Source organism: Chionomys nivalis, chromosome 7, assembly GCF_950005125.1.
Source record: "Chionomys nivalis chromosome 7, mChiNiv1.1, whole genome shotgun sequence".
In the NCBI taxonomy this organism is placed as follows: domain Eukaryota; kingdom Metazoa; phylum Chordata; class Mammalia; order Rodentia; family Cricetidae; genus Chionomys; species Chionomys nivalis.
Genome location: NC_080092.1, coordinates 42,958,829 through 42,985,074, shown reverse-complemented (window position 1 = coordinate 42,985,074; position 26,246 = coordinate 42,958,829). Strand labels below are relative to the sequence as shown.

At 47.2% G+C, this 26,246-nt stretch overlaps 1 protein-coding gene across 1 annotated transcript; it reads left to right on the top strand.

The window, feature by feature from the left end:
• The first annotated feature begins 1,582 nt into the window (after positions 1-1,582).
• On the top strand, positions 1,583-26,152 carry Usp22 (ubiquitin specific peptidase 22). Its single transcript, XM_057775004.1, has 13 exons — positions 1,583-1,912; positions 5,621-5,753; positions 7,450-7,563; positions 11,758-11,859; positions 12,589-12,758; positions 16,094-16,241; positions 16,883-16,988; positions 18,444-18,602; positions 19,508-19,634; positions 20,765-20,856; positions 22,411-22,473; positions 22,826-22,975; positions 23,645-26,152. The coding sequence occupies exons 1-13, from the start codon at positions 1,742-1,744 to the stop codon at positions 23,685-23,687; spliced, it is 1,578 nt and encodes a 525-aa protein (XP_057630987.1). The 5' UTR covers positions 1,583-1,741; the 3' UTR covers positions 23,688-26,152.
• The last annotated feature ends 94 nt before the right edge of the window (positions 26,153-26,246 follow it).

Sequence of the window (26,246 nt, the reverse complement as noted above, 5' to 3'; positions counted from 1 at the left end):
AAGAGTTAACTATAAAAATGGTGTAATATTTGCCTCTAACCTATATGGCCTGCATGCACACTAATGGGTTGTATGTCCCCCACCTTCTTTCTCTTTTTAATATGAGTCTCACTACTTGTTTAGGCTGGCCACAAACTCCTGGGCTCAAGTGATCCTCCTGCCTCAACCTGAATAGCTCCTGAAAAGCGGTGTACACAGACACACCGACATTCCCTGCTCTTCTGTATGCTTTAACTCATCTCTGGGTGATATTCAATTCATCATAGAGATTCTAAATGCCAAACAGGACAGCATGCTTAACCGTGTCTAAGTCTGGGTAAGACCATCATTGCTTCAAGGCCAGGCTGCTGTTAGCTAACAAGACAAGCCTTAACTGCAGTTGCTCCTGGGACTTGTGACATCTAAATGCTGTCTATTTCCATAGGAAGCTCCCCGCCCCCGCCCATAAGAGCAGTTCTCAGAATGCCTGTCGGCATTTCCCTAGGCTGCTAGCTGCTTTCACCGCAGTGCGTTTGGTGAACTCTCTACTTCGCCATTTTCTGTCTTTGTGAATTATTCCACTGCTCCACATCACAGGTACCTGTCACCAGAGTTTGACACCTAGCTGCTCTACTGTTTAAGGAATAAAGGTGGGGGAGGGGCTAATTATTCAAAAGACAATCAATTTGTAGGGAAGGAAGACCGAGTTGGCTGACGGCTCATTTGTGGAACCCCCAGATAGGAGAGCTGAATTCATTATAGGTCTGTACTGTCCCCCACATAATAGGACCTAGAGTGTGTAATGTGATCAGTGCAAATTGAATATGCTGTACAGAGTGTGTAAAATACGAGATTCCAAAGCCAATGCAAATTTTTTTGAATACTTCACTAACAATTTTACAGTATCACACGTCGACATGATATTGTCTTTATTGGATTACTTTTACGTGCTTCTTGTTGCTTTGTGGCCACTAAAAAATATTCGTATGGCGTTCTAGTTCAACAGGAAAGGATTGGATTAGACCCTGGGGAAGGAATCTCAGTCTGTGTTCTTGCCGCGCCCAGCTCCTGCTGTGGCACTGCGGTACCCAACACAGTTACCAAGATGGCAGTCTGCAGAAACGCCCACACAAGAAAACTCCATCGACCAACAACCACAACCTCGAAAACCGGCCCTGAAGAGAAAGCGCAGACTCAGGCCCCGCCCCACCCTGCCCCGCGCCCCGCCTCTTTGCGGCAGAGCTCAGGCCGGTGCAAACCGGTTCAGTGGCCTGACGGACACTCGGTTTTACCCAATCCTTAGCAAGCCCCGCCTTCCAAGCGTCGCGTCGCCAGCGTCTCGGAAGGCGGCTCCAAAGCAAACCGGACCAGCCCTCCAGCCTATGATAACCGCCGACAGTGCCGCAGACAGGCAGACAACCAATGGCGTGACGCGAGGGCGGGATTCCGTTGGCCCCACCTCCTCGGGCCCGGCGTCTCGCGGGAGCTAGCGGACTCGAGTGGGGCTGTGGGGCGGGGCCTAGAGCGACGGAGTCTGCGCACTGCGGCCGCCGGCCTGGATGACGTTATCCTCTCCCGCGAAGAGCCCCGCCCCGCCCCGCCCCGCCCTCCTCGAAGCTCGAGGGTGCTGCGTGAGCCATCGGGGCTGCGGTCCCCTGCCTCGGTTCTTCGCGCGGTCTTTGTCCGCCGCTTTGTTCTCGCCGCACTGGCGTCGTCTTCGCCTCCATCTCCGCCCGCCCCGCGCGCCCGGGCCCTGCCCGCCATGGTCACCCGGCCCGAGCCTGAGGTCGAGGCCATGGATGCTGAGCTGGCCGTGGCGCCGCCGGGCTGCTCGCATCTGGGCAGCTTCAAGGTGGACAACTGGAAGCAAAACCTGCGGGCCATCTACCAGTGCTTCGTGTGGAGCGGGACGGCCGAGGCCCGCAAGCGTAAGGTGCGTTCGAGGCCTGCCCGGCTCTCCTGCCTGGGACACAGGGAGTGGGGGGGGGGGCGGTGTAGGAGAGAAGCCTGGCAGTGCGGGGGGGGAGGGGGTGAGGGGAAGCCTCGCGGTGCAGGGAGGGAGCGGGGAGAAGCCTCGCCTTGCGAGGAGGGGCAGAGGAAGGGGCGAGGCTAAACCTCGCGGTGCAGGGAGGAGGTAAGGGGTAGGCGAAAGGAAGCCTCTAGGTGCGGGGAGGGGAGTGTCTGAAGAGGAAGACCCCGCCTTGGCGATCGGCCTAGACCGTCGGGACCTAGTAGCCCTCGTCCGTAAAGGTCGCGATGCAGGATCGGGGTCAGCGAGGTGGTTCTGCGGGTGGCGCCGGGGCTGAGACCCGCAGCACACAGGAGGCTGGCAGGGCCTCTGCGCACTCGAGCTGGGAAGCGAGATTTTAGATTGTAGGAGGTGATTGACGTCCGCAGCCATCGAGGTAGTGGCTGTTTTGTTGTCTACTGGTCCTGTAATCCCAGCAACTATGACTATATTGTTAGTGATTTGCAAGTCGGAAAACGTTCTTTAATCTTAGACTTCGTTATTACAATTTGATTTTGAGGTGAAAACTGGAATGGGGAATTTTTTTGTCCGGGTTCTAAGTCATGTTAAGTATTAAATTCTCTCTTTAGTTTTTGAGACAGGGTTTCTCTGTGTAGCCCTGGCTGTCCTGGAACTCTGTTTGTAGACCAGGCTGCCCTGGAACTCACAGAGACCCACCTGCTTCTGCCTCTTGAGTGCTGGGATTAAAGGCGAGCACCACCACACCCGACCTAATTCTCTTTTTTATCAATCATAGTGGAAGACACCGCAATAACTAACATCTTTTAGTGTGACTAAAAGTTTATATTCTGTAACAGCCTGTTAGAGTCAGAAATTTATTGTATTTTGAAACAATAGTCTTCCTATGAAGAAAGGCTGGCCTTAAACACCTAAACCTCCTGTCAAAGTTTTGTGAGGACTGAGATTGCACAGGTGAACCATCATGGCAAAAAATGCTAGAATATCAGTGTTCCACAGTCATAATTTTGTCACCGATCCATTCCATTGCTTCCTGGATTGAGATGTGTTGTAAAATTCATTTTTACATGGGAATAATTGGGGGATCCTCCCCTTTCTCTTTCTGTCTTTTGCTTTCCCCTCCATCTTCCCGACTCTAGTTCCGTGTAGCATCACACAAGGAAATGAAAATTTTCCTTTTTAATTAGAACTACTCAGCTCAATATTTAAATTTCCACTGTGTTACAAGTTCTTTATTGAGTGATGTTCACGGCCCAGAATTCAGACACTCGTGCAACACTCACAAACCTTGCTCTGTTGAACTACAGTGAAGCAGGAAGTGAAGGCAGCTAGTTGTGCTCTTGAAGATGCCTGGACTTCAGCCTGTGTGCGGAACTCCACTTCTCTGAAGTTCCCTCCGCCTCACAATGTTCACATTTCACAAGCCAGCTTTAAGAAATATTTGACCAGGCATAAGAGGGAATACAAATATCTGGAAAAGGATTGATCTGCAGCCATCAGAGCAGTGTCTACCCCCAAGAAAAATGACAGCAAACAGGATATGGGAGAAAGGGGAGCCCCTACAGCCTTATGTAAACCAGTGGCGACCCCGCAAACAGCTGGAACTAGACTACCATGTCACTGAGCCGCTCCAGTCCTTTGTATAGACCAAGCGGACTCTAAGCACAGGACTGCGATGCAGGGGGACTTCTTAGGGGGAAGAAATGCAAAAAGTTGGGGGAGGGAGAAGAGGGATCGTGTTGGCGGTGAGTTTAAATATGTATTAGGATGTCATAATGAAACTACTATATGATAATTAAAAATGAAGGATGAAGCATCGTTAGGTGTCTTTCGGTTTGTTTGCAGCCTGTGGGTTATGACTTAGGAGAGAGTACCTTAATGTGAATGTTGTGGAGAAGGCTCCCTGCAAAGCCCAATCCAAGTTAATGTCCAGTTTCCACCATCCACAGAGCTAGCTTTGGGTACTGGCTGATGGGCAGGCTGGCTCACCACAGTAGCCACTCTTTGTAGGTGGGAAGCAGCCCCGCTACTAGTGGTTCTAGAAGCCAGCTGTGCTGCTTCCCAGGTACCCCCTCAGCACCCTGTGCACCCCATTGTGCCTCTCCCTGACAGCTTCATTGTTGATGCATAAATTGGGTTTTTAAAACCTAAGCCTTGAGGATGACTGGAAATTCATCTTCACACTTAGTGGTATTGGTAGAGTAGAAGCTAGGGTAATAGCTGATAGGAATCCTGTGTCACCGTTCTAGGGGTGCTGTAACAAATGACACTGTAAAACTCTTCACTATAGGGAGTGAAATGTCCCAGGGCCTCCCTCTTCCGAGATCCAGGCCACGGTCTCCAGTGTCCATTTTGTCATTCACATGAGCTTAGCTTCTGGTCCTGTCATTGTTTTTTAGGAGGGGAGGGTGCTCGTGCCAGCATTTAGTGATCACCCAGACTATAACACCTTTTCTAAACAGGATAGCCTCACAGTTTGTGGGGTTAATACTTGCCTTTGTTTAAGCATCATGATTTTAAACTGAATGTGTTTAATGAACTACTCTAGGGTTATTTACTTCTACGAATTAAAGCCTTATCTAAATTAAACCCTTCACTTGTAGGATAAATGAAGCCAGAAGACGTACCTCAAATAAACTCTATGGGTAAATAGCACCCACTTTAGGGTCTTAAGCTGCCACACCATCCAGTGGCCACTGACCATTTTAAATAAAAGTTAAAATTCTGGTTGTGGCAGGCATACCGTAGCCTGAGCTCAACATGTTGCTGTGATCTACCACAATGAACAGTGCTAACAACTAATATAAAATATGTAAGGGGAGGTTATTATTGTTTGTTTGTTTTTTTTAAGGAGGTATTTCCCTATGTAGTCCATACTGGCCTCAAACTCGGCAATCATTCTGCCTCAGCTTTCAAAGTGCTGGGACTACAGGCGTGTGCCACTGTGTTTTGTTAAAAGTGAGGGGTTTATGACTGTATCAAAGACCACTTGCTGTTTTCTGTATTCATTGCAAATTCTAGTTTTTTGACTAGCTGATAACATTCAGAAGAGAATCTGCTCTGTTTTTTTAATCTAGTGTCTTCCACAACAAGTGGCAAACCTGTAGTTCCACCTTAATTTTACTGTTTTCCCCTGTGTAGAGTCACCAGGTGAAGAGAAGAGGCGGGTCTCTCCTGAGAACTCTCTCTTGCTCTCATACTCACCCAGAGACGCTGCTTATTTCATGTGTTGGAATCCTACCCCTTATAAGACACATGTGTATTCCACAGTTTAAACTTTTTACTCTCTTCTGACCCCCTTCCCACATGCTCTTCTAGTGAGCTTTGGTGACCCTTTAAATTATTACAACATCTCACCTATTAATTTACCTATGTAGGTCCTTTTTGTGTTATTTATTTCGTATTCTGCTTTTCAAACCATTTGTAGAAGATGTCATCTCCATAGTTGTTCTCTTGTTGATTTGTTTTTGAGCTAAACTAAGTGCTTTGGGAAAACAGAAAGAATGGAATGCTGTGTTAAAGTGTAAAGACTCAGAAGAAAGCTCCTGTACTCCCTCCCACCTGTGCCCAAGTCGTGATCCTCTGACTTGGACTCCACGTTTCCCCTTGAACTCCTGTTGCATTCGTACTGCTCATAACTCCTCTGAATTTCAGGCAAAGTCCTGCGTCTGCCATGTCTGCGGCATCCACCTGAACCGGCTGCACTCTTGCCTCTACTGCGTCTTCTTTGGCTGTTTCACCAAGAAACACATCCATGACCATGCAAAGTCAAAGCGGCACAACCTGGGTAAGGCACACTCCTGCTATGGGAGCTGGAGCAGGCATTGGCTCTGGTAGCATGTTATCTTTCCAAAAAGCCCACTGGGATGAAAGAGTCCTTGTGAAACTGAGCTCTCAAGTGGGCGCTGGCATTTGTTTGAGACCTTTTAAACTGGTTATAGTTTGACAATGAGTTTTCTTGTTTCTAGTAGTACAGGTTCATGAAAGGCTAGCTGAGCATTATATGACATCAAGTATATAAGTAATTATGCATGTATATGTGAAGTAGTTGTGCATGCGTGTGTGCTTGTGTATGTGCTAGTGTGTGTTATTGCTGGCTGTCTCATGCTGTGAAATTGCCATGTGGCCAAAGATAACCTTAAACTGAACTTCTGATTCTCCTGCTTCCATCTCCCTGGTGCTGGCATTATAGGTTATGTCAACCATGCCCAGCATTTGCTTTGTTCTTTTTTTTTTTTTTTTGGTTTTTCGAGACAGAGTTTCTCTGTGGTTTTGGAGCCTGTCCTGGAACTAGCTCTTGTAGACCAGGCTGGTCTCGAACTCACAGAGATCCACCTGCCTCTGCCTCCCAAGTGCTGGGATTAAAGGCGTGCGCCACCACCGCCCGGCCCTGCTTTGTTCTTTTAAACAGTCTTTTTACATAGTCCAAGATGGCCTCAGACATGGGATCCCCTTTTGTTAGTCTTCAGCGTACTAGGATTCTAGGCATGCATCATCACACCTGGCTTGGTGGTGGGTGATGTAAGCACGTACAGCCACCAGTTTCCATCTTAGCCCTGTGTCCTCCTCCCTCCCCAAGTCCCTAAGTTTTAGTGTGATAGGTTTTTCTTTTCTTTCTTTTTTTCTTCTTGAGACAGGATTTCTGGTTGTTGTGGAACTTGCTTTTAGACCAGTATGGCCTCTAACTCAAAGAGATCCACCCACCTCTGCCTCCTGAGTGCCAGGACTAAAGGTGTGCACCACCACACTCAATGGGCTTTTGTTTTCATTTCTCTTGAAATAGTTTCTAGGGCTGGTGAGACGGCTAAGGGGTTAAAATCATTGACTGCTCTTCCAGAGGAACTGGGTTCAATTCCCAGCACCCACATGACAGTTCATAACTGTCTGAAACTCCAGCTCCAGAGGACCTGACACCCTTAGCAAAACACCAATGCACATAAAATAAAAATTAAAAAAAAAAAAAGAAAAAGTTTCTAGTTTAAAGTAGCAGTTGAGACAGATACCTTGATAAGTTTGGTGTCTGTGCTATGAAGTCAAGGTTTTTTTATTGGAACCTGTTATACCTGTCCCTGGAGAAAAACGACTCAGTCAAGATGGGGACAACAGCAAATAGCTCTTAGTGTCCCTTACAAGATTGCCAGCCATTGAGGATGTAGCAAAGTTTCATTCCCTAGCCAGACAAGTCACTGAGAATCCTTGTGGGCCTAAAATAAACTCTCTGAACTTTTGCCCTAGTTTTGAATTTTGTGCTTGTACAGCTGAAGCAAAGCATCCTGATCCTTGAATCAGTACTTTACAGGGTCCATTCTCGCTCGGCCCTGGGGTTAGCAGACATACTTCATCCACCCTGGATGAACCCTTGCAGTTGGAACTCCTGCAGCTCACAAAGAAAGATGCTCTGGGCAGCTAGTGTTCAGCTGCCTGCAGCACTACCTTGCCATACTGGATTTAATTTTGTTCTCTTCCCTCCTTTCTTTCTGCAGCTATTGACCTGATGTATGGTGGTATATACTGCTTCTTGTGTCAGGACTACATCTATGACAAGGACATAGAAATCATTGCCAAAGAGGAGCAACGCAAGGCTTGGAAGATGCAAGGTGCGTTCATGGTGTTTAGAGAAGGTTAGGTGACCAAAAAATGGTCAAAGGAGCTGGCTTGGGCTGGGTAGGAGAGAAAAAACAAGTCCTACTTTTCCTGTGGCAGTCACATAGCTCACAGGAGTGATGAAACTAATGCAGGAACCATGAGATGGGTTATTGGTCCTTAGGAGAGGATGGATGAGCTGAGATGGGTTATTGGTCCTTAGGAGAGGATGGATGAGCTGAGATGGGTTATTGGTCCTTAGGAGAGGATGGATGAGCTGAGATGGGTTTTTGGTCCTTTGGAGAGGATGGATGAGCTGAGATGGGTTATTGGTCCTTTGGAGAGGATGGATGAGCTGAGATGGGTTATTGGTCCTTTGGAGAGGATGGATGAGCTGAGATGGGTTATTGGTCCTTTGGAGAGGATGGATGAGCTGAGATGGGTTATTGGTCCTAGGGATAGGATGGATGAGCTGAGATGGGTTATTGGTCTTTTGGAGAGAATGGATGGGTCTTCCACCACAATACACCAGGCTGTGTCCATCCTTCCAACAGAAGGTCTGTTAGACATTACAATCCCTCCCTTTTCTTACTTCGTTCTCAACCCTGGCAGATTGGGATGTTAAATTGCCTCTTGCTGGACTGGTGTGGGAATTCCTTAACTATTGGGCCAGGTGTCTGGCTCAGTGGTGGAGCCATTTCCTAGCATATACAAGGCCTAGGGTTTGAACCCCAGCATTACTTACATACACACACACACACACACATATATATATGTGGAAGCAAAAACTGTTGAAATTTGTCTTTCTTAGTTAGGGTTTCTATTGCTGAGAAGAGGAGGAAAACATTTAACTGTAGTGACTCGCTTACAGAAGTTCAGTCCATTATCATGGCAGGACATGGCTGTACTGGAGAGGTAACTGAGAATTCTACATTTTGCATGGGCAACAGGAAGTGACCTGTCTGTCTGGGCATGGCTTGAGTGTATATGGGCCCTCAAAGCCCACCTCCACAGTGACACGCTTCCTCCAACAAGACCACACCTACTCTAACAAGGCCACACCTCCTAATAGTACTATTCTGTTTGGGGACCATTTTCTTTCAAAACACCACAGTGCCTGTGCCTAAATGATACAATGATAAGAGCTTCTTTTACAGTGGAGTTAGATGCATCTTAGAGACAATACCGTTAGAAATTTTGTTCTCTATTTAAGATTTACACACACACACACACACATATGTCAAAAGCAGCCTGTCTCAGCATTCACAAAACGTTTGTATTCCAGGTAAGCAAAGCCCAGAAACCGTGCAGAAGTCCCCCTAACACACAGTGTCAGTCTTGTAGCTTTTATTTCCTAAATTTACATTTTATGCATTGAAACTTTTAAGTAAGTGCTCAACGAAAACGTATGGTAATAGTTACTCCTTAAATGTAAGATATGTCTCTTCTTGGTAAAGTTTAGTATAGTAAGACATATAGTAAGATAATCCCTGGGTTTGTTACCTATAGGGAAGCTGCCCAGTTCCTAAAAGTTTCTATTTGCAGAGGTTGGCGTCTTCTGTTAGCCCATCATGAAAAAGAAGTTTTATATTATAATAAGTATTACACAAAGATCTTTAGCAAATACTGTCTCCATGATCTCCCCCCACCCCTTTGGTTTTTTGAGACAAGATTTTTTTGTATAGCAGCCCTGACTGTCCCAGAACTTGATTTGTAGACGAGGCGGGCCTCAAACTCAACAAAGATTCACCTCTTTCTGCCTCCCGAGTGCTGGGATTAAAGGTGTGTGCCACTACCATCCGGCTACCTCCATGATTTTTATACGCACTGCAGCCTTAATAAATCTCATAGTTAACAACTGTGTGTGTACACAGTACGCCTGTAAAAGAAACCCCTAGTGAAAATGTGTAAGGAAGGGGTTTAAATTGTGTTTGTGTTGGTGCCAGTGTGTAGTGGTCTGCATGCCCTCATGTCAACATCAGGTGTTCTGTTGATCTCCATCTTACGTTTAGAGTCAGGGTCTCTTACTGAACCAGGAACTCATCATTTCAAAGAGACCATTTTATCAGTAATCCCCCAAGATTGGACTCACTCCCCCCCCCCCAGCACTGGTGTTACAGGTGCATGCTGTTCTTCTGACTTTTATATGGGTGCCGGGAATCCTAATTTGGGATGTCGTGCTTAACATAACAATCACTTTAGCCACTAAGTCATCTCCCCAGCCCAGTGAAATGAGTTTAATACATATGATTGTACATTTTCTCTCTATAACACAGGAGGTCAGTCACAGTGAGGGTAGAAGTTGGTGAGACAGTGAGGCACAAGGAACAAAGGCAAGCCCGACAGTGCTGCGTTTGTCCAGATAGACATCTGGCCTCCAGCAGCTCTGTCCTTCATTCTCAGTGGCATCAGTCTGGCCATGTACCCCAAAGCCCCTGTGGTTGTGACTCCTAAGGGGCGTTGCCTGGGTCAGAAAGAAGGCAAAACTCTCTGAGGGCACATTTGAGAACCTGGCTTAGTCTAACCTTTCCCAAATCAGTATCTCCGCCTACCTCATCCAGACCGAATGATTCTGCCTGCAGAGATCCCTGACCAATGATTTACTCTCAGCCCTAAAGTATTCTGGAAGATGTTCTGTCTGAAATAATATCAGAAGTAACATAGCAGTTCCTTGTAGGAGAGGCACCATTTCCCTAATTGTGGATGGGGAATGGAACGGTGGCTCTGGTGGCACCAGTTTCATGTTTCTGTCTGTCCTCATGTGTGTTTCGTGTCACACCCTTAGTCGCGGGTGCAGCAATGCTATGCAGCTTTGTTCTTTATTATTTCTGGGTTTACCTGGTGTCTTAGAGTTTCCATTTCTGTGACATAACACTATGACCAAAAAGCAAATTAAGGAGAAAAGGGTTTATTTGACTTACACTTCCAAGTTGTTGCTCATCCACAAAGGAAGTCAGGACAGGAACTCATGGGAGGATGCTGGAGGCAGGAGCTGTGCTGGCCATGGAGGAGTGTTTCTTACTGGCTTGCTCTACATGGTTTGCTTAGCCTGCTTTCTTACAGAACCCTGGACCACCAGCCCAGGGATGGCACCAGTCACTAATTAAGAAAATGCCTTACAGCCAAATCTTATGGAGGCCTTTTCTGAATAGAGGCTTCCTCCTCTCAGCTAACTCTAGTTTGTGTGTCCAGTTGACATAAGACTATCAGCACACCTGATTTTCCCCAGTTTCCAGAGAAGCTCACAGTTGTCTGCATTAATAATGCTGGGTCTGTGTTCCTTTTGACCAGTAAACATGTCTCTCATGTGTCAGCATCATTGCTGTGTGCTGGGGAAGTAGACCACAACCCTGACATGAAGGTAGAAACAGGTGCTCTCAGGAGTCCAGGGTTTCGTGGTTTTTAGCCAGTTGTTTCTGACCCCTCAAAACAATTCATATCACCATTATGTGGGGATATATTATTTTTTTGTGCAGAACACTTGAACCATTAGTTGACATTCATGTGCTAGGGCCATCTGGGCAAGCGATGGTTACTGAGTTAGACATTGAAAGTAGTTTAGGACAGGTCCTTCCGAGTGGGGCGTGCGCCAAGTGTGCTCTGCATTACCTTTCGGTTGCCATTGTCGTGGGTTCCAGTCTTTGGTACTATCACCAGCAAGTAGATCAGAGTGCATTTTCAGCAGGCCGTGGTGTATGATTTCTGGCACTTGGGAGATGAGCAGACTGATCTTTGAGTTTGAGGCCAGCCAGTTTACATAGCAAGTTCCCGGCCAACCAAGGCAACATAACTCAGCCGACAAAACAAAAAAAAGAAAACGCATTTTCTTTTTCTTAGGCAATTCTGGGGATCAAATATGGGCCACACATCAGTAGGTAAATGCTCTCCCACTAAGCTGCTCCCCAGACTTAAAGTACATATTCTCTGTTAGTCTCATTTCCGGAAAGATCCTTCGTGAGTTACTAGGTTGCCCTATTGTAGCTGATGTACTTACTATCTCTGGATCCAAGGCATTTGAGAAACATTAGTGTCTGGCAGTTTGATGGATCGTGTTTCTTTCCTTAACTCAATAAACATGGTGTATGCATAGACCTCTCAGCACAGCGGGGTGTTAGAAGAAGGGTCCCTTCTCTGAAATGCAGCCTTACAACTGTTATTTACAAGAGAACTTAAATACCATTGCCTGAGACTGTTTTCCATCTGCTTAGGTGTTGGAGAGAAGTTTTCAACTTGGGAACCAACCAAGCGGGAACTGGAACTGCTGAAGCACAACCCAAAGAGGCGGAAAATCACCTCCAACTGTACCATAGGTGGGTGAGGGGCGTGCAGGGTGTCAGATAGGTAGAGAGCCTTGCCTTTCTATTAGTACAGCATTCTTTCCGGGCATGCCTTAGTGGCCTTCCTGGATTTGTTCAGCACTGAGCTCTTAAGCGCCTAGTCTTCAGGGGTCTTATAGACGTGGAATGCAGAGGCATAGTGGAGACGATCCCTCCTAGTTCCTTGGCATCTGCATGTTTGAAGGCACTTGCATGTGTTCTGGTCAAAGCTGCTCTTCAAAGGGAGTTGATAATGCAAGTGAGTGAGGTTGTTCTTTTTTTGGTTTTTTGAGACAGGGTTTGTCTGTGTAGACCAGGTTAGCCTCAAACTCAGAGGCTCCCTAGTGCTGGGATTAAAGGTGTGTATCACCACCCCCGCTGATAGCCACTTCTTCTAAAAAGGAGGAAGTATATTTTAGAGCTTGTTTGAAAAGCATTTTGACTTGTTACCAAGACTCTTTTCTGACTGACATGCCTATTTTCATAGTAAATACATTTGGGTAATACTGTGGAAACATAAAGAAGAAAGTGGAGGGGCATAGGTGAAGAGCATTCTGTCCATGCAGAAATTAGAGAGCACTGCACTTCCCTGCTCTTCTCACGCTGCTTGATGAGTGAAGAAAGTGACTGGTCATGAGGTGTAGAGGAAGCTTCGGCTGGGATCTGGCATCCTGGGTCTGCACTCAGTGCACGGGTAACACTGCTCTTGATGGCTCCCATCAGGTCTGCGTGGACTGATCAACCTGGGGAACACATGCTTTATGAATTGCATCGTGCAGGCGCTGACCCACACACCACTTCTGAGAGATTTCTTCCTGTCAGACAGGCACCGCTGTGAGATGCAGAGCCCCAGCTCCTGCCTGGTCTGTGAGATGTCCTCTCTCTTCCAGGAGGTGAGTGCAGGAACAGCTGTACAGCTGCTTCTTTCCCTGCTTCTAAGGAAGTGAAGCAGTTGATGATAACCATACCTAAATGTTTTTCAATATGTGACTGTACTGTGGAAGGCATAGCTTTTTACAAAGGGATTGCTAGAGGTAGGTTGTTGGTTTGGCTTTTTGGAGACACATTGTTCACCAAAGAGAAGAGCCCTCAAAGTAGGCAGTCAACTTAAGGATGACATTCATCTCCAGGAATCCTGGGAATTTCATATGTAAATGCTGTTGTCTGGGTGCTGGACACTTAGCTCAATGATTAAGAGTACTGGCTGCTCTTCCAGAGGACCTAGTTCAATTCCCAGCACCCATATTGCAGCTAACAACTGTCTGTAATTCTGGTTCCAGGGAATCTGATGCCTTCATACATATACATGAGGCAAAACACCAATACACATAAAATATAAATAAATAAATCATTGAAAAAAATTTAAAGCTATTGTTTGATTCCTACATTCAAGACATGCTGCAGATGTGTGTCGGCCCCTTTTTCTGCTTCATTCTCAGTGGCAGTGGATAACCCTTCCCAAGTGTGCTCAAACACCTCTGCTCTGCAGACTGGCAGCACAGAGAGCCAGTGCTTACCAAGGCTGTCCTTGATCTCATGATAAAACTTGTATTGTGCCTATCAATGTCTATCCCTAAGTAAAGTGATAGCCCCTTGTTCAGGCTTGGTCTCAGCACTTACTGACTTAGTGGCCTCAGTCTAGGTATCAGAGCTGCAATAATTCTTTTCCCATCCTAGAAATGGGTTACCCTGCCCTGCACAGAAGCCAGCAGGCTGGTCTCCTTTCTTTGAGTGATCTTTTACCCGTGTGCATTCAGGCATCTTTGCTCGTGTGTGGTCAGGGCTGCCTTAGGCCACAGCCCAGGACTGAGGAGTGACTTTGTAACTGAAATGATTCAGATGACCTTTCCAGAACAAGTTTGCCAATTCCTGTCTTAGTTCAGCCATTACTAACACCTGCAGTTACTGGTGACTGAGGCTATGTGACAAACAGGAACAGTTGTCATGACAGACTGGAAAAATTGTCAGAGATAACGAGGGAAAAGAAAACACGGTGAGAAGTGGGTGCTGGGGTTCACTGGTTTTAACTATTACTTTGTAACTAATTCATCTCTCTTGGATCATTTTAAAACTCAGGCTTAGTAAGGTATAGTCAGTAAAACTTCCTAGTATATACATCTATGAGTATCAGATGCTTAACACCTCCAACCTTTCTGAAGCCAAGCCCCCTTCTCCTGGTGACACAGGTGTTTGTCCCCTGTGTACATGATATGGATGGATGTGTGGCAGGTGCAGGTGTGTATGTGCAGTGCGCTGCCATCCTTGCTAGGTTTTAACCTGTCTGTGTCTTACTGGTGTGGAGCATCAAGGTCCATGTGTGGCACTTTGATCAGCGCTCTCCTGCCAGAGAAGGCTCTGTTGTGCAGGAGCCACAGTGCAGCTGTAGGCTGCCTGGTTCAGACACTTTTGAGTGGTTTCCAGTTTTTACAGTTAGAGAATGTAAGTGCGTTACAGGGTTTCGTGTGAAGTGTTTTCCAGCACCTTTCTTGGTTTAAGCTGTTGTTTTCATCGCTGCTCTTGGTTTTTAGTACACAGTCTTAAACAGTTTACTGCTGTAAGTACTTCCTGGCTTTGGTGCTGTGTAATTCTAATTCTCAGTTCTAGTCTCTAGCTGGTCATTGCTAGTAGAAGTTGAGCATCGCTCATCTGATAAGCAAAACCCAAAATGTTCCAAATTCCAAGACATTTTGGTCACTGATGTGATGAATTTCACACCTGCCCTGGGACAGTTTAGTGCACATACTTCATAAATTACCTTCTTGCTTTATGTTGAGTTTTGCGTCTGGATTTGGGCCATCTGCAGGATGCCTCATTTGCAAACACTCCACAACCCTAGACGCTCTGATCCCAGCCCTTTTGGGTGCTCAGCTGCTCCACGGAAAAGGCTGAGGCTGCTTTGCTCTTCACTCACCACATGCATACAGAACTGGGTAAAAGATTGACGTCAGCCTTTGTTGGATTCTTACTACACACTGTTGTTTTCTAGCTAAAACATGAGAGCAGACAATTTGCAGCTCTGAATTAGTTTAATACACAGTCTTATGGGTCCTGACAGAACTGGAGGTCTCACACATACACACACAAATCTGAAAGCACAACAGTCAGAACTTCAAGTCCAAGTAGATTCTGATTCTTAGGTATTTTGGGCAGGACTTGCCAGGGTTGTGTTGTGTGACTTCACCACAGCCTTGGTTTTGAACATACAACACACTGTTCCATCAGTGCCAGAGCCAGGAAGTGCTGCCCCAGACCTCAGTGATTCTAATGTACATACAAAGCCTTCTGCTCTTACAGGAATTAAAGGTGTTATTACAGAAAACAGAAACTGAGTGTTTCCTGCCGTCATTTCTCAGCGTGTAAAATTATATCCCATACAGCTTTAGATTATGATGTTGAATATCTGATTTTAAAAATTGCTGTTTTCTGGCTCGAGTTTCATTTTTGTTGTTATAAAAAGGCTTAGAATTAAAACAATTTTCCAGTCTCTGAAATGGCCTTAAATATATTTAGTGTCATTGTGTACTTGAACTTCCACGAAGTGACTTCCCAGGCAAAGAGGTGACAAATAAAAAAGTGGAAGAAGTCCTGGGATGAGTTTGGGAAGTGCACTCTGGTAGAAGGGGTGGTGGGTGCTTTGTGAGGAACATTGTATAGAATGAATCACTTGATTTTGCTTTTCATTGTGTGGGCTTACCAGCAGTTGTAAAGTGGAGAAAAGTGAGATTCGAATCTAGTGAGTCCAAATAAAATTACAATTGGTGGGGCTGGAGGAATGGCTCATCAGTAAGAGCACTGGCTGATCTTCCAGAGGTCCTGAATTCAATTCTTAGCACCCATACGGTGGCTCACAACCATTTGTAACTGTAGTCTCATGGGATCAGATGCCCACTTCTGGTGTGCAAATATACATACAGGTAAAACACCCTCATACATAAAGTATATAAATAAATAATTTTAAATCTTTTTTTTAAAAAATATAATTGTGAAAAGAAAAACAAGCAATTGCTGGTAGCACACACTTTTAATCCCAGTACTTGGGAGGCAGAGGCAGGAAGATCTCTGTGAGTTCGAGGACAGCCAGGGCTGTTATACAGAGAAACCCTGTCTTGGACAAAAGAAAGAAAAGTAAGTCTGTCTGAGCAGGCCACCTACCCAGTCTACAGCCATGGATTTTTTGCCAGATGAAGACTGGCAGGTGTTCTAGTATCCCTTTTCCTTCTCTAAACAGTTTTACTCGGGGCACCGCTCCCCACACATTCCGTACAAGCTGCTGCACCTGGTGTGGACACATGCCCGGCACCTGGCGGGTTATGAACAGCAGGACGCACATGAATTCCTCATTGCAGCCCTGGACGTCCTTCACCGGCACTGCAAAGGTGGGCCTGCCACCATCTCCCTGCTGGGCTGGGCAGGTGGGGACTTTCCTTAAAAATGGAGCAGAGCAAGGCTGGTGCTCCCCCAGCAACTGTAGATAATGCTTGATCTGTCTTATAGACAGTGTAGTTAGTTTCTGTTTCCACTAAGAAAAATCGCATGGCCACTTCTAAGGAGTTCTTCACAGTTTGTTTTGTTATTATCAATTGAATTTGGATGTTTTTCGGAGGCAGCATCTCACTGTGTAGCTCAAACTGGCCTAAAGCACAGGTCCTCTTGCCTCAGCCTCCTGAGTGCTGGGATTACAGGTGTGAACCTCTGTACAAGAATAGTGGTCCCAAGGTGAGCATGCTGGCACATCTGTAATTCTAACACCCAGGTGGCAGAGGCAGGCAGATCTCTGCAAGTTCAAGACCAGGCAGAGCTTCCTTACCCTGACTCAGGAAAGAAAGAAAGAAAGGAAGAATGACACACCCCACCCCACCCCTGCCATCAGATAGATCTCTTGTTGAAATAAATGCCTTTACGTACCTCAGAGTGTTGGTCCTCCTGGTGTCCTCCTGTCTGCTGGGTGGATGTGGACTGACTGCTTTGTGCTGTCTTGGTGACATTGCTAATGATAGTCACACATCTCTGTCTTCAGGTGATGACAATGGGAAGAAAGCCAACAACCCTAACCACTGCAATTGTATCATTGACCAAATCTTTACGGGTGGACTCCAGTCTGATGTCACATGTCAAGTCTGCCAGTAAGTGTTCCCATCAGCTGGACAGTCACCATGAGTGTTTTTACCTGCCAAAGCTGTGCCATATTGCATTTCCCTGTCTGCAAGGGAAAGTCTTCTTTGGACTTCAACCCTAAAGCTCAGTACTTTAGAGAAGGTTCCCTGAGCTCTGTGGTGTTCATAGTGGAGCACCTGCACTAGTGTCAGCTGAGGGATAGTTTGTTTTATTTATTTATTTGTTTATTTATTTGTTTATTTTTTGGTTTTTCGAGACAGGGTTTCTCTGTGGTTTTGGAGCCTGTCCTGGAACTAACTCTTGTAGACCAGGCTGGTCTCGAACTCACAGAGATCCACCTGCCTCTGCCTCCCAAGTGCTGGGATTAAAGGCGTGCGCCACCACCGCCCGGCTGGGATAGTTTTACTTAAACAGCTATGCTTGGTCATTTGACAAAAAATGCCTCCAACAGAGAAGACACGAGGAATCAACAGATTGCCTGAATCTGCAGGCAGAGAGTTCTTCCCTTGGGGGCCTGTAGAGTTTTGCTGTACTAGCAATTAGCAGGGTGTCCTTGGCAGCTTCATACATATCTCTCTGCTTAAAGTCTTCAAAACTAAGATCCAAAGCAAGTAGCCCCTTCAAATGGCAGATCATTGGTGTTTTTGCTCCTGTTGTGAATTGGCTCCTTTGCATTAGCTCACATAAAGCCAAGGTTCTTTCCAGGTGTAGCAGTTGCTGAGTGCTTTCCCCTCCAGAAGCAGAAAGGGTCCTTTGACGGGGGCTAGAGAAGTGCCCCAGGCACACTCCACACCATCCCCAGTGCCCACCTGAAGGATCCTTTGACGGTGGCTAGAGAAGTGCCCCAGGCACACTCCACACCATCCTCCATTGCCCACCTGTACTCATATCAGGGTGCAGGAATCTGGGGGTATGGTTTCCTAGGAGCAGAGCTCCTTTGAGCCTTGTCTTTAATCAATGTAAAATTCCTCTATCCCTGACCTATAATGACTACATTCTGTTAGCAAGAGGTAGCCTTGGATTTTGGTCCATAGCTGAACCCATTTTCTTATTCTGAGTTTCCCCTTTTTAATACTGTAATGTAAGTCTTCTAACAGGAGTCAGCCTTGTTAAATGCAGTATTGTTTATGGGGCTGCCAAGTGTGGCCTGTGCACTCTGTGGATGGGGGTTTCTCAGTGTCTGTCTGTGCAGAATACCTGGTTTCTGAGCAGTGTTGCTGCAGTTCCTAAGTGTTGTAAGCTGGATCCCAGCAACCAGGGTTCTGCCTGTAGCTCAGGACTTTATACTCTGCCAGACTTCCCAAATGAAGTCATTACTGTGGACATTCCTATTATGTCCTGAGGCTTCTGATGGACAGGTGGGCAGAGAAGGCATCGTGTTTAGCCTATCTCTAGGGACTGCCTCAGGCCACAGTTCTCACCAGTCCTCGTGTGCCCTCATGTGTTTTCATCTTTTCTTGCAGCGGGGTCTCCACCACCATAGACCCCTTCTGGGACATCAGTTTAGACCTGCCCGGTTCTTCCACCCCATTCTGGCCCTTGAGCCCAGGGAGTGAGGGCAGTGTGGTTAACGGGGAGAGCCATGCATCAGGCACCACCACTCTCACAGACTGCCTGCGAAGGTGAGACACTTTCTGCAGTAGTGGTTCAGAATGCTACTTCTTCCTTCCATCTTACTGTTTGATTCAATCTTTAAAAAGTAACAGAAAAAATGACCACAGAGAGAGAATATTAGCACATTGAAGAGTATCCTGCTGCTATAAAGTGACATGGTGATCTCGGTACCCAGTGCTGCATCATAACACCTCCCCACATACACAGAAAAGGTTGCTGAAGTTGGTGTAGGCAAAAGCACCACAATCCGTCTTACCCACAGCCCTCTTGGGCCTCACCTAAGCAGCTCAGGTCTGGCTTCCTCTAGAATTCTCGGAGGCTTGTGAGTGGAATCTCATAGCACATCACCTGTGAGGTGACTCTTCCACTTTGTCTTGACCTCTGGCAGCCCAGAGAATTGTGTCTGGGGTAGATCTTGCCATTCCATTGCTGACTGGTGGGCCATGGGTAATGACACCATTTGTTTATTGAGCCCTTTGGGTCTTCTGAACTGCTGCTGTCCTCATTTGTAGCTTTGTGTGGATGTATGCTCCATTGTTCTGAGATAGGTTGAGTTGCTGGAATGTATAATAACAAGAATATTAACCACCATTTCCCCAGACCTCTCACAAAAATATGTTTGTGTGTATAGGTAAGAGAGAGAGGATGGATGGATAGATGGATGGGCGGGCAGGCGGGCGGGCGGACGGACGGACGGACGGACAGACAGATAGATAGAATATATGTGTGTGTATAGGTAGAGATAGGTGGGTAGGTAGATAGAAAGAATAAGCTTAAAAGAAGCAGGAAAAGTTCTTTGTGCTGTGAAATACAACATCTTTAACTGTTGCTCTGCATCTCGGGTGGTAAAATAACCTGTTCCCCCCTTTCTCCCTGTCTTCTACCTTTCTCCTATTTTCTAAATGCCTTTTAGATTTACCAGACCGGAGCACTTAGGAAGCAGTGCCAAGATCAAGTGTAGTGGTTGTCATAGCTACCAAGAGTCCACAAAGCAGCTCACCATGAAGAAGCTGCCCATTGTGGCCTGCTTCCATCTCAAAGTGAGTTTCCCAGAAAACAGCATTAGCCTGCAGCACAGCCTCAAACTCACCAGCTCAGGGTAGAGCCCCTCAGTGTGTCCAGTCCCAAGAAGCAGGAAGTAAGACCGCCTCCTGCATCTTTCTGTGTCTTGCTGACAGAGTATGCGCCTCCTTGTGAAGACAGGAAGGAACTCCTGTAGGAAGTGGGATTGGATTTTACTACTTCTGTCTCTGTAAGCGTAGGCCAGAGGGGGTGTCAGATGTCCTGCTCTGTCATACTCCACCTTACTGCGTGGAGACAGGGTCTCTCACTAAACCTGGATATAGGCTTGAGGTTGGCAAGCCCAGTGGTCCTCCTGTCTGTGCCTCCGACAGTGTTGGGGTTACAGGTGCATATGTCCAACCGCTGGCATTTTAGGTGGGTATGAGGATTTGAACTCAGGTCCTCAAGGTCTCGTAACTGCTAAGCCCTCTTTAACTTTGTTTCACTAAAAGACCCAGGCTAGGGGTGTGAGTCAGTGGTAGAACTTTTACCTAAAGTGAACAAGGTTCTGAGTTCCACCCCAGAACTGCGGGAAGAAAAGATAGAAAAAACAAGGACCTGCGCATTGTGGTCTGGGCCAGAGGCCAGCAGGCTCTTTGAGAAAAGCCAAGTAGTAGGAATTTGAGTCTTTTTTGTTGTTGTTACATGTATGGCTGTTTTGCCTACATGTCTGTCTGTGCACCATGTGCATTCCTGGTGCCTACAGAAACCAGGAGAGGGTGTTGGATCCTCTAGAACTGGAGTTACAGACTGCTGTGAGCTGCTATGTGGGTGCTGAGACTCAAACTGAAGTCCTTTGGTAGAGCAGCCAGTGCTAGTATTTGAGTCTTTAAAGGCTATGAATGATTTGTGCTTCCTGTCTTTATTTTAATACCCCTTTAAAATGTAAAAGATCAGTCTGATCTTGGTAGTTTGCAGCTGTAATCCCAGCATTCGGGAGGCTGAGTCAGGAGGGTCCTGATTCTGTGTCTACCCGAGCAGGACTATTTCAGGAAATGAATGAGTCAAATAGAAGCTGGTCAAGGGCCCTTTGCTGGAGCCTCCAGTCTGGGCAGCCCAGCTGTTGCTCTTTCTGCTCATTTGTTCCCTTCTCCCTTCATCTCTGCAGCGATTTGAACACTCAGCCAAACTTCGGCGGAAGATCACCACATACGTGTCTTTTCCCCTGGAACTGGACATGACTCCCTTTATGGCCTCCAGGTAGAAAAGTCTGGTGCCCCTGTGTGCGTCCCGGTGAGGAGGCGAGTTGTCTGATGGGTGATCAGTGCCAGGTCTTAGACCAGCTGTGTTACAGCTGTGTAGGCCTCACCTCTCTCCCCGGCCTCAGTACTTATCCTGCTCTTACTTGGTTGCCTCCTCCTGTGAATCCTACATTGATCACTTGTCAACTTTCAGAATTGGCAGAAGATAAAGTCACAGGCAGACTACATGACATGTTTTGGTTGATGGAGACAGATTTTGAAATACAGATAGACAGGGTTCAATTGCACCAGTGGATTCTCTTCTTTGAGATCAAATTCTGTGTATCATAGACCACATAAAATTTAACCCTCAAAAAACTACAGTGCTGGCCAGGCAGTGGTGGCGCACGCCTTTAATCCCAGCACTTGGGAGGCAGAGGCAGGCGGATCTCTGTGAGTTCGAGACCAGCCTGGTCTACAAGAGCTAGTTCAGGACAGGCTCCAAAACCACAGAGAAACCCTGTCTCGAAAAACCAAAAAAAAAAACAAAAAAAAAAAAACTACAGTACTTGCTAATGTGTTTGCTGTCTCTGACTGGCATCTCTAAATGTGGTAGCTTAAAACAGTAGAAATTTATTCTCAGAGTAATGGAAGCCAGAAATAGGAAACTTGTGAGAAGGGTCCTGACGGGGTTCCCCACTGTCATCCGCTCCTGGAGCTTCTGGGTCCTTCTCTGGCTGTTACTGCCCTGGGCCCAAGGCCCTTCCAGAGTCTGTCTCAGCCGTTGGCCTGGATACTGGTGGTTAGGGGTAGAGCTTGACTAGAAAGCCTCATTTCAACATCTGTCATCACATCTGCACAGGTTTTATAAATAGGTCACGCTCACAGTTTCGGGGGTCAGGGTGCAGGCATTTTCAGAAGCCACACCTCAGCCCGCTGTACTGTCTTCAGCAGGCTTCCTGTTATTAGTCATTGATGCCCTTCCTTGTGGGCTCTGTTCCTAGGTTCACAGGTCACTGACTGAAGTGATGTCAGAGACCATGAGAATTCTCTTTGGAAAATGAGGTGTTAATATGTCCAGGGATGGGGTGACATTGTTGCCGATCCCAAGGTCTCATGGATCTTGCTGCCTTCTGCTAACCTTGGCATTAGGTAAATAAATTAGTTTGGAACCTAGCACTCCGTGCACATCCCCTCCTCCCATTCTGTCCCACGAGCTGCTAGAGAGACACTTCTCGATGTCCCTTGATGCTCTTCAAGAATGTAGTGTGGGGCTAACTTACAGCCTTTGGAAGGAATTCTTTATTTGGTGTATTACAAGCAAAACATCACAAAGCCAGGATCAGACCCCTAGAGGCAGAAAGTGGCTTCAGGGTCCACGGGATGTGAGGGGTTGCTGCACAGAAGCAGTAGGAGGTCAGCAAGCTCCAGCCCAAGCTGGATTTCTCACCACTGTGGGGCAGTCTACCTAGGAAAACCCCCGTGTATGAAGTATAGGTCTCGGCGCCAATTAATCCTGTCATTGGAGCCTGTCCCTCTGGGTTAGTAATTAAGTCTTATTGCTGCCTTACAGCAAAGAGAGCCGGATGAATGGGCAGTACCAGCAGCCCCTGGACAGTCTCAACAATGACAACAAGTACGTGGGGTTGCAGGGCCTGGGGGCTGGGTGAGAGGGCATTTCTTAGATAGCTGGCCCTTCCTTTCCTCCTTACAGTCTCCCCTCTGGGCAGACTCCCTTTTTTAAAGAGACTTCTGGTGTGAGGGTTTGCCTTGGAGCGCAGCACAATGAACTTGCTCCTTCTGGTACCATTCCTCTTGCTGTTGGTAGCACAGACGGATGGCACAAGGAGAGCAGTTACTGCCACTGTGGCTTCAGTGCAGTTCTAGGAGTTCTCTTTGCTGGGCCAGAGCTGGGCAGTGCAGCCAGCAAGCTCTGCTGTAGGCTGTTCAACAGACCGTGATTGAGATGCTCTCTCCTTCCACACCAGGTACTCCCTGTTTGCTGTTGTTAACCATCAAGGGACCTTGGAGAGTGGCCACTACACCAGCTTCATACGGCAGCACAAAGACCAGTGGTTCAAGTGTGATGATGCCATTATCACCAAGGCCAGCATCAAGGATGTGCTGGACAGTGAAGGGTACGTGTGGGGTGGGTTTAGAGGACCTGTGCTGCTGCTTGGCCATCCCTTGTGTCTGAACAGAGCCACAGGCTGGACTGAATCTGCCACAGTGGACAGTGGCTCCTTGGATCAGATGTCACTTTTAGGTCATGTTTACAGGATGGGAGTATTGTGGAACAGAGTTACTATCTGTGCGTCCCCTAGATCAGAGAACATTGTGGTCAGCGTTTGTCCTGCCCATGCTGTGCAGCGGTTCTGATCACCTCTGCTGCTTTTGTTGCCCATGGTGTATCATCATTCACCCTGAACCTCCTCGAGTCCTTAGAATTTCCAGCCCCTGGGGTCAAGACAGACTGCCTGCCACAGATGGACATGGTGGGTGTGAAACTCTGGGCCCTGGGAGCTTCCAGAAAGATCTCATGGAGAAAGTGTGCTACTTACTGGGCAGGGGTTGGGTTTGAAGGAGTCTGCGTGAGGGTAGCCCCGCTGTGAACAGGAGAGGTAACGACTGTAGGAGGTCGCCAGTTCAGGCTGGGCAATGGGAGGCCCATAGTGTCTATCTCTCTCTCTCTCTCGAAGACTTGAGGTGCTGTAGCGTCTGTTCAGAAGTCAGGCTTGTGAACCGTTCTTGACTGGCGTAGCTACTTTGGAAGTTAGGTGAAGCCCACGCTCTCTTTTGCCCCTCAGGTACCTGCTCTTCTACCACAAGCAGTTCCTGGAGTATGAGTAGCCTCCTGCCCTGCTGGCCGGGAAAAGAGAAAGAGAGAACAAGTTGGCAAGCTTCCCGACATGATCCCTGGTCTCCCCACATCAGAACACCGTGGTATCCCTCCTGTGCAGATGTGCCTCACACATGGCCCCTCTGCACCAGGAGATGTTAGGGTGGGCATGAGCTGTAAGACTTGAGTGGAGTGTGCCCTTGGTGGACAAGAGCCAAGGGGCCACGTCTTCTCAACTTGTTGTATGCTGAGGGCGGATGTCCTCAGAGCAGACCAGCCTCTGCCTGGTGCTTCATCTGTCACCCCACACGGGTTTAAAAAGCACTGTGCTGTTGAAAATGAAAATGAGCCCGTGAAAGCTGTAGAGTAGCAGAGGTGAAGCCAGAGGGCAGAGTGCTTGCTGTGTTGGGTGGCATTAAGGGCAGGGGTGTGTCCTTTCTAAGGTTGTAAAATAGCCCTGGGCCCAGGTTGAGGCCACCCACAGGCTTAAAACATACAGATAACTTTGTATCAACTAACTGCATGTGGAAACACCAGCCCAGAAGTCCCCTTTGTTTTCTAGAAATAGGCCTCGTCTTACCTCTACCCTTTGCTCTTCTTCCACGCTAGTGAATTTCATAAACGTGATAGCAGTGAAGTGAATGATTATCAAGTTTATATGGAAAGCTAGGTGACCTTTCCAGAGAGCAGAATGTCTTGCTTTTTGATCAGTGTTGTTTCCTCACCCTGTACCCCGCCTGCCTCCCCACACAGTTAGCTGGTGGCCAGGCATGGGGAACAGGGTCTCTGTTATCTTGGTCTTTGGTCCTTTTGCCTGTCCGGGTGGTTTAGTGGAGGAGTGAGATTTGAAGCTGAGTGCTCCAGGCTTTGTGTCGCCCGCCCGCTTCCCTCTGCTCTGTTCGCTGTAGTTTCAGTAAAGACCAGAATGAAAGGGCTTGATGACCAGTTCTGCTGACAGAGTCAATCATGAAATTTCTTGTAAGATATTTTGCATGTGTCTTTGGACAAGGCTTAGGTTGAATATTTCTAAGAAGTTAAAATCTAGGGTCTTAGTGTTTCTCTTTATAGCACTGCCTTTTTAGTGGTGCTTGCCTAGGGGCCTGCGGCACATCACCCCAGGAGTTTCAGGGCCGCCAGGCTCTGAGCTGTAGTCTATAGCAGGTATCTTATGCATCATTCGTGCACAGCAAGTACAGCTCTATTCCGATTGTCCTTTATTTACACACCTTAAATTTGAATTCCATATACTTATCATGTGTACAGAATTTTTTTTTTAACTATTTGAAAATAAGACATTTCTTTACTGACAGGCTACAAAAAAGCAGGGCAGGTTCAGCCCAGCTCCTTAGCTAGTTGTGACGGGATGAGGTAGCTGTGGCAGAACTCAGTGGCCGCTGTCCAGTTAGTGTAAAGATCACTAGGAGTCAGGGGCAGCTGAAGCCTCCTGTGCAGTGTACCCGTGTTCCTATTTCTACGTTTAAAGCAAAGAACAAACTTGAAGCATGTTTTTGAGAAATGTGGGTGAACCCAGATTCTCAGACAGGACCTGTGTGGGGGACTCAACTGTGGAGGTACCCTTGGGGAATCTATTCTTCTGTTTGTGAACCCCCATAGGAAACACTTCACTGTGGTTGGCCTAGAGGAACCAGAGCCCAAACCTCTTCCTGAAGGTCTGCCTCTTTGACACTGGTGGATGGGGCATCCAGAGACAGAGGAAATGAGCAGGTGTGCTGGCCAGGCCTGCTTCCTCTGTCACCACAGCACACAGCCCATCTCTACCTGAATTTGGGGCACTGAGGAGGACAAAACCTGTTTTCTGCCACAGTGACTTTAACCTTTTATATCCAGATGCATTCCCCTTCTTTACCGTGGGCTTAACATTCTAAGCACTTTGCTTTGTGCCTGCGGCAAGGAGGCCAACCAACTCCTTGACTGCCGCACGTCTGTCTGGCCCTACCTCTGTGTCTTGGGACCTTCAGCATGCTGTCTCAGTCAGACAGGCATGTGTGGACAGCTGAGGAGCAGATTGGAGCAGTGGGCTTGGGAAGGTCTTTCAGTTACCCCTTTGGATAGCAGGGCAGGAAAAGGGTTTCCCATCCAAGGACCATCCAGTATAGGTGCCCAGATGGTTGGGAAGTGTGTGTGACCACAGGACTGCGTTACCCAGCCCCCGTCTAGAGCGTGAGCAGACCTCTTCTATGACCACTGGTACCAGCCTCACAGGAGACCAAACTAGCTCTCTTCAGGTGTCTTCAATTCAGGAGGTGGGGTGGGATCTGCAATTCCTCTCTTCATCCCAGGAGTCCCCCCTCAAGCTGGGCTCTGGCCTGAGCGACCTACACCATGTGAACCTGAGTGCTCTTGTGTTTGGCTTGGTATGTATGCTTTTCCTTGTGTAAAATCATTGTTCTTTTTGACAAGTGGCTTGTTTCATTTATTATAGCTTTGAAATAAAATGTAAGGGGAAAAAATCCAATGATTGTATTGTGGTTAGAAATTTTATTACCAAGACATTTGTCACTTTCTCCCCTGTCATTTTGAGGGGCTTGACTGTCTCCTCCCTGATGACT

Excerpts from the sequence above, each read along its gene's own strand:
- Usp22 (XM_057775004.1), top strand. The coding sequence starts at position 1,742 with ATGGTCACCCGGCCCGAGCCTGAGGTCGAGGCCATGGATGCTGAGCTG. Across the intron at positions 20,857-22,410 it reads ACTCCCTTTATGGCCTCCAG|CAAAGAGAGCCGGATGAATG; the intron begins GTAGAAAAGTCT and ends GCTGCCTTACAG. Across the intron at positions 22,976-23,644 it reads GATGTGCTGGACAGTGAAGG|GTACCTGCTCTTCTACCACA; the intron begins GTACGTGTGGGG and ends TTTGCCCCTCAG.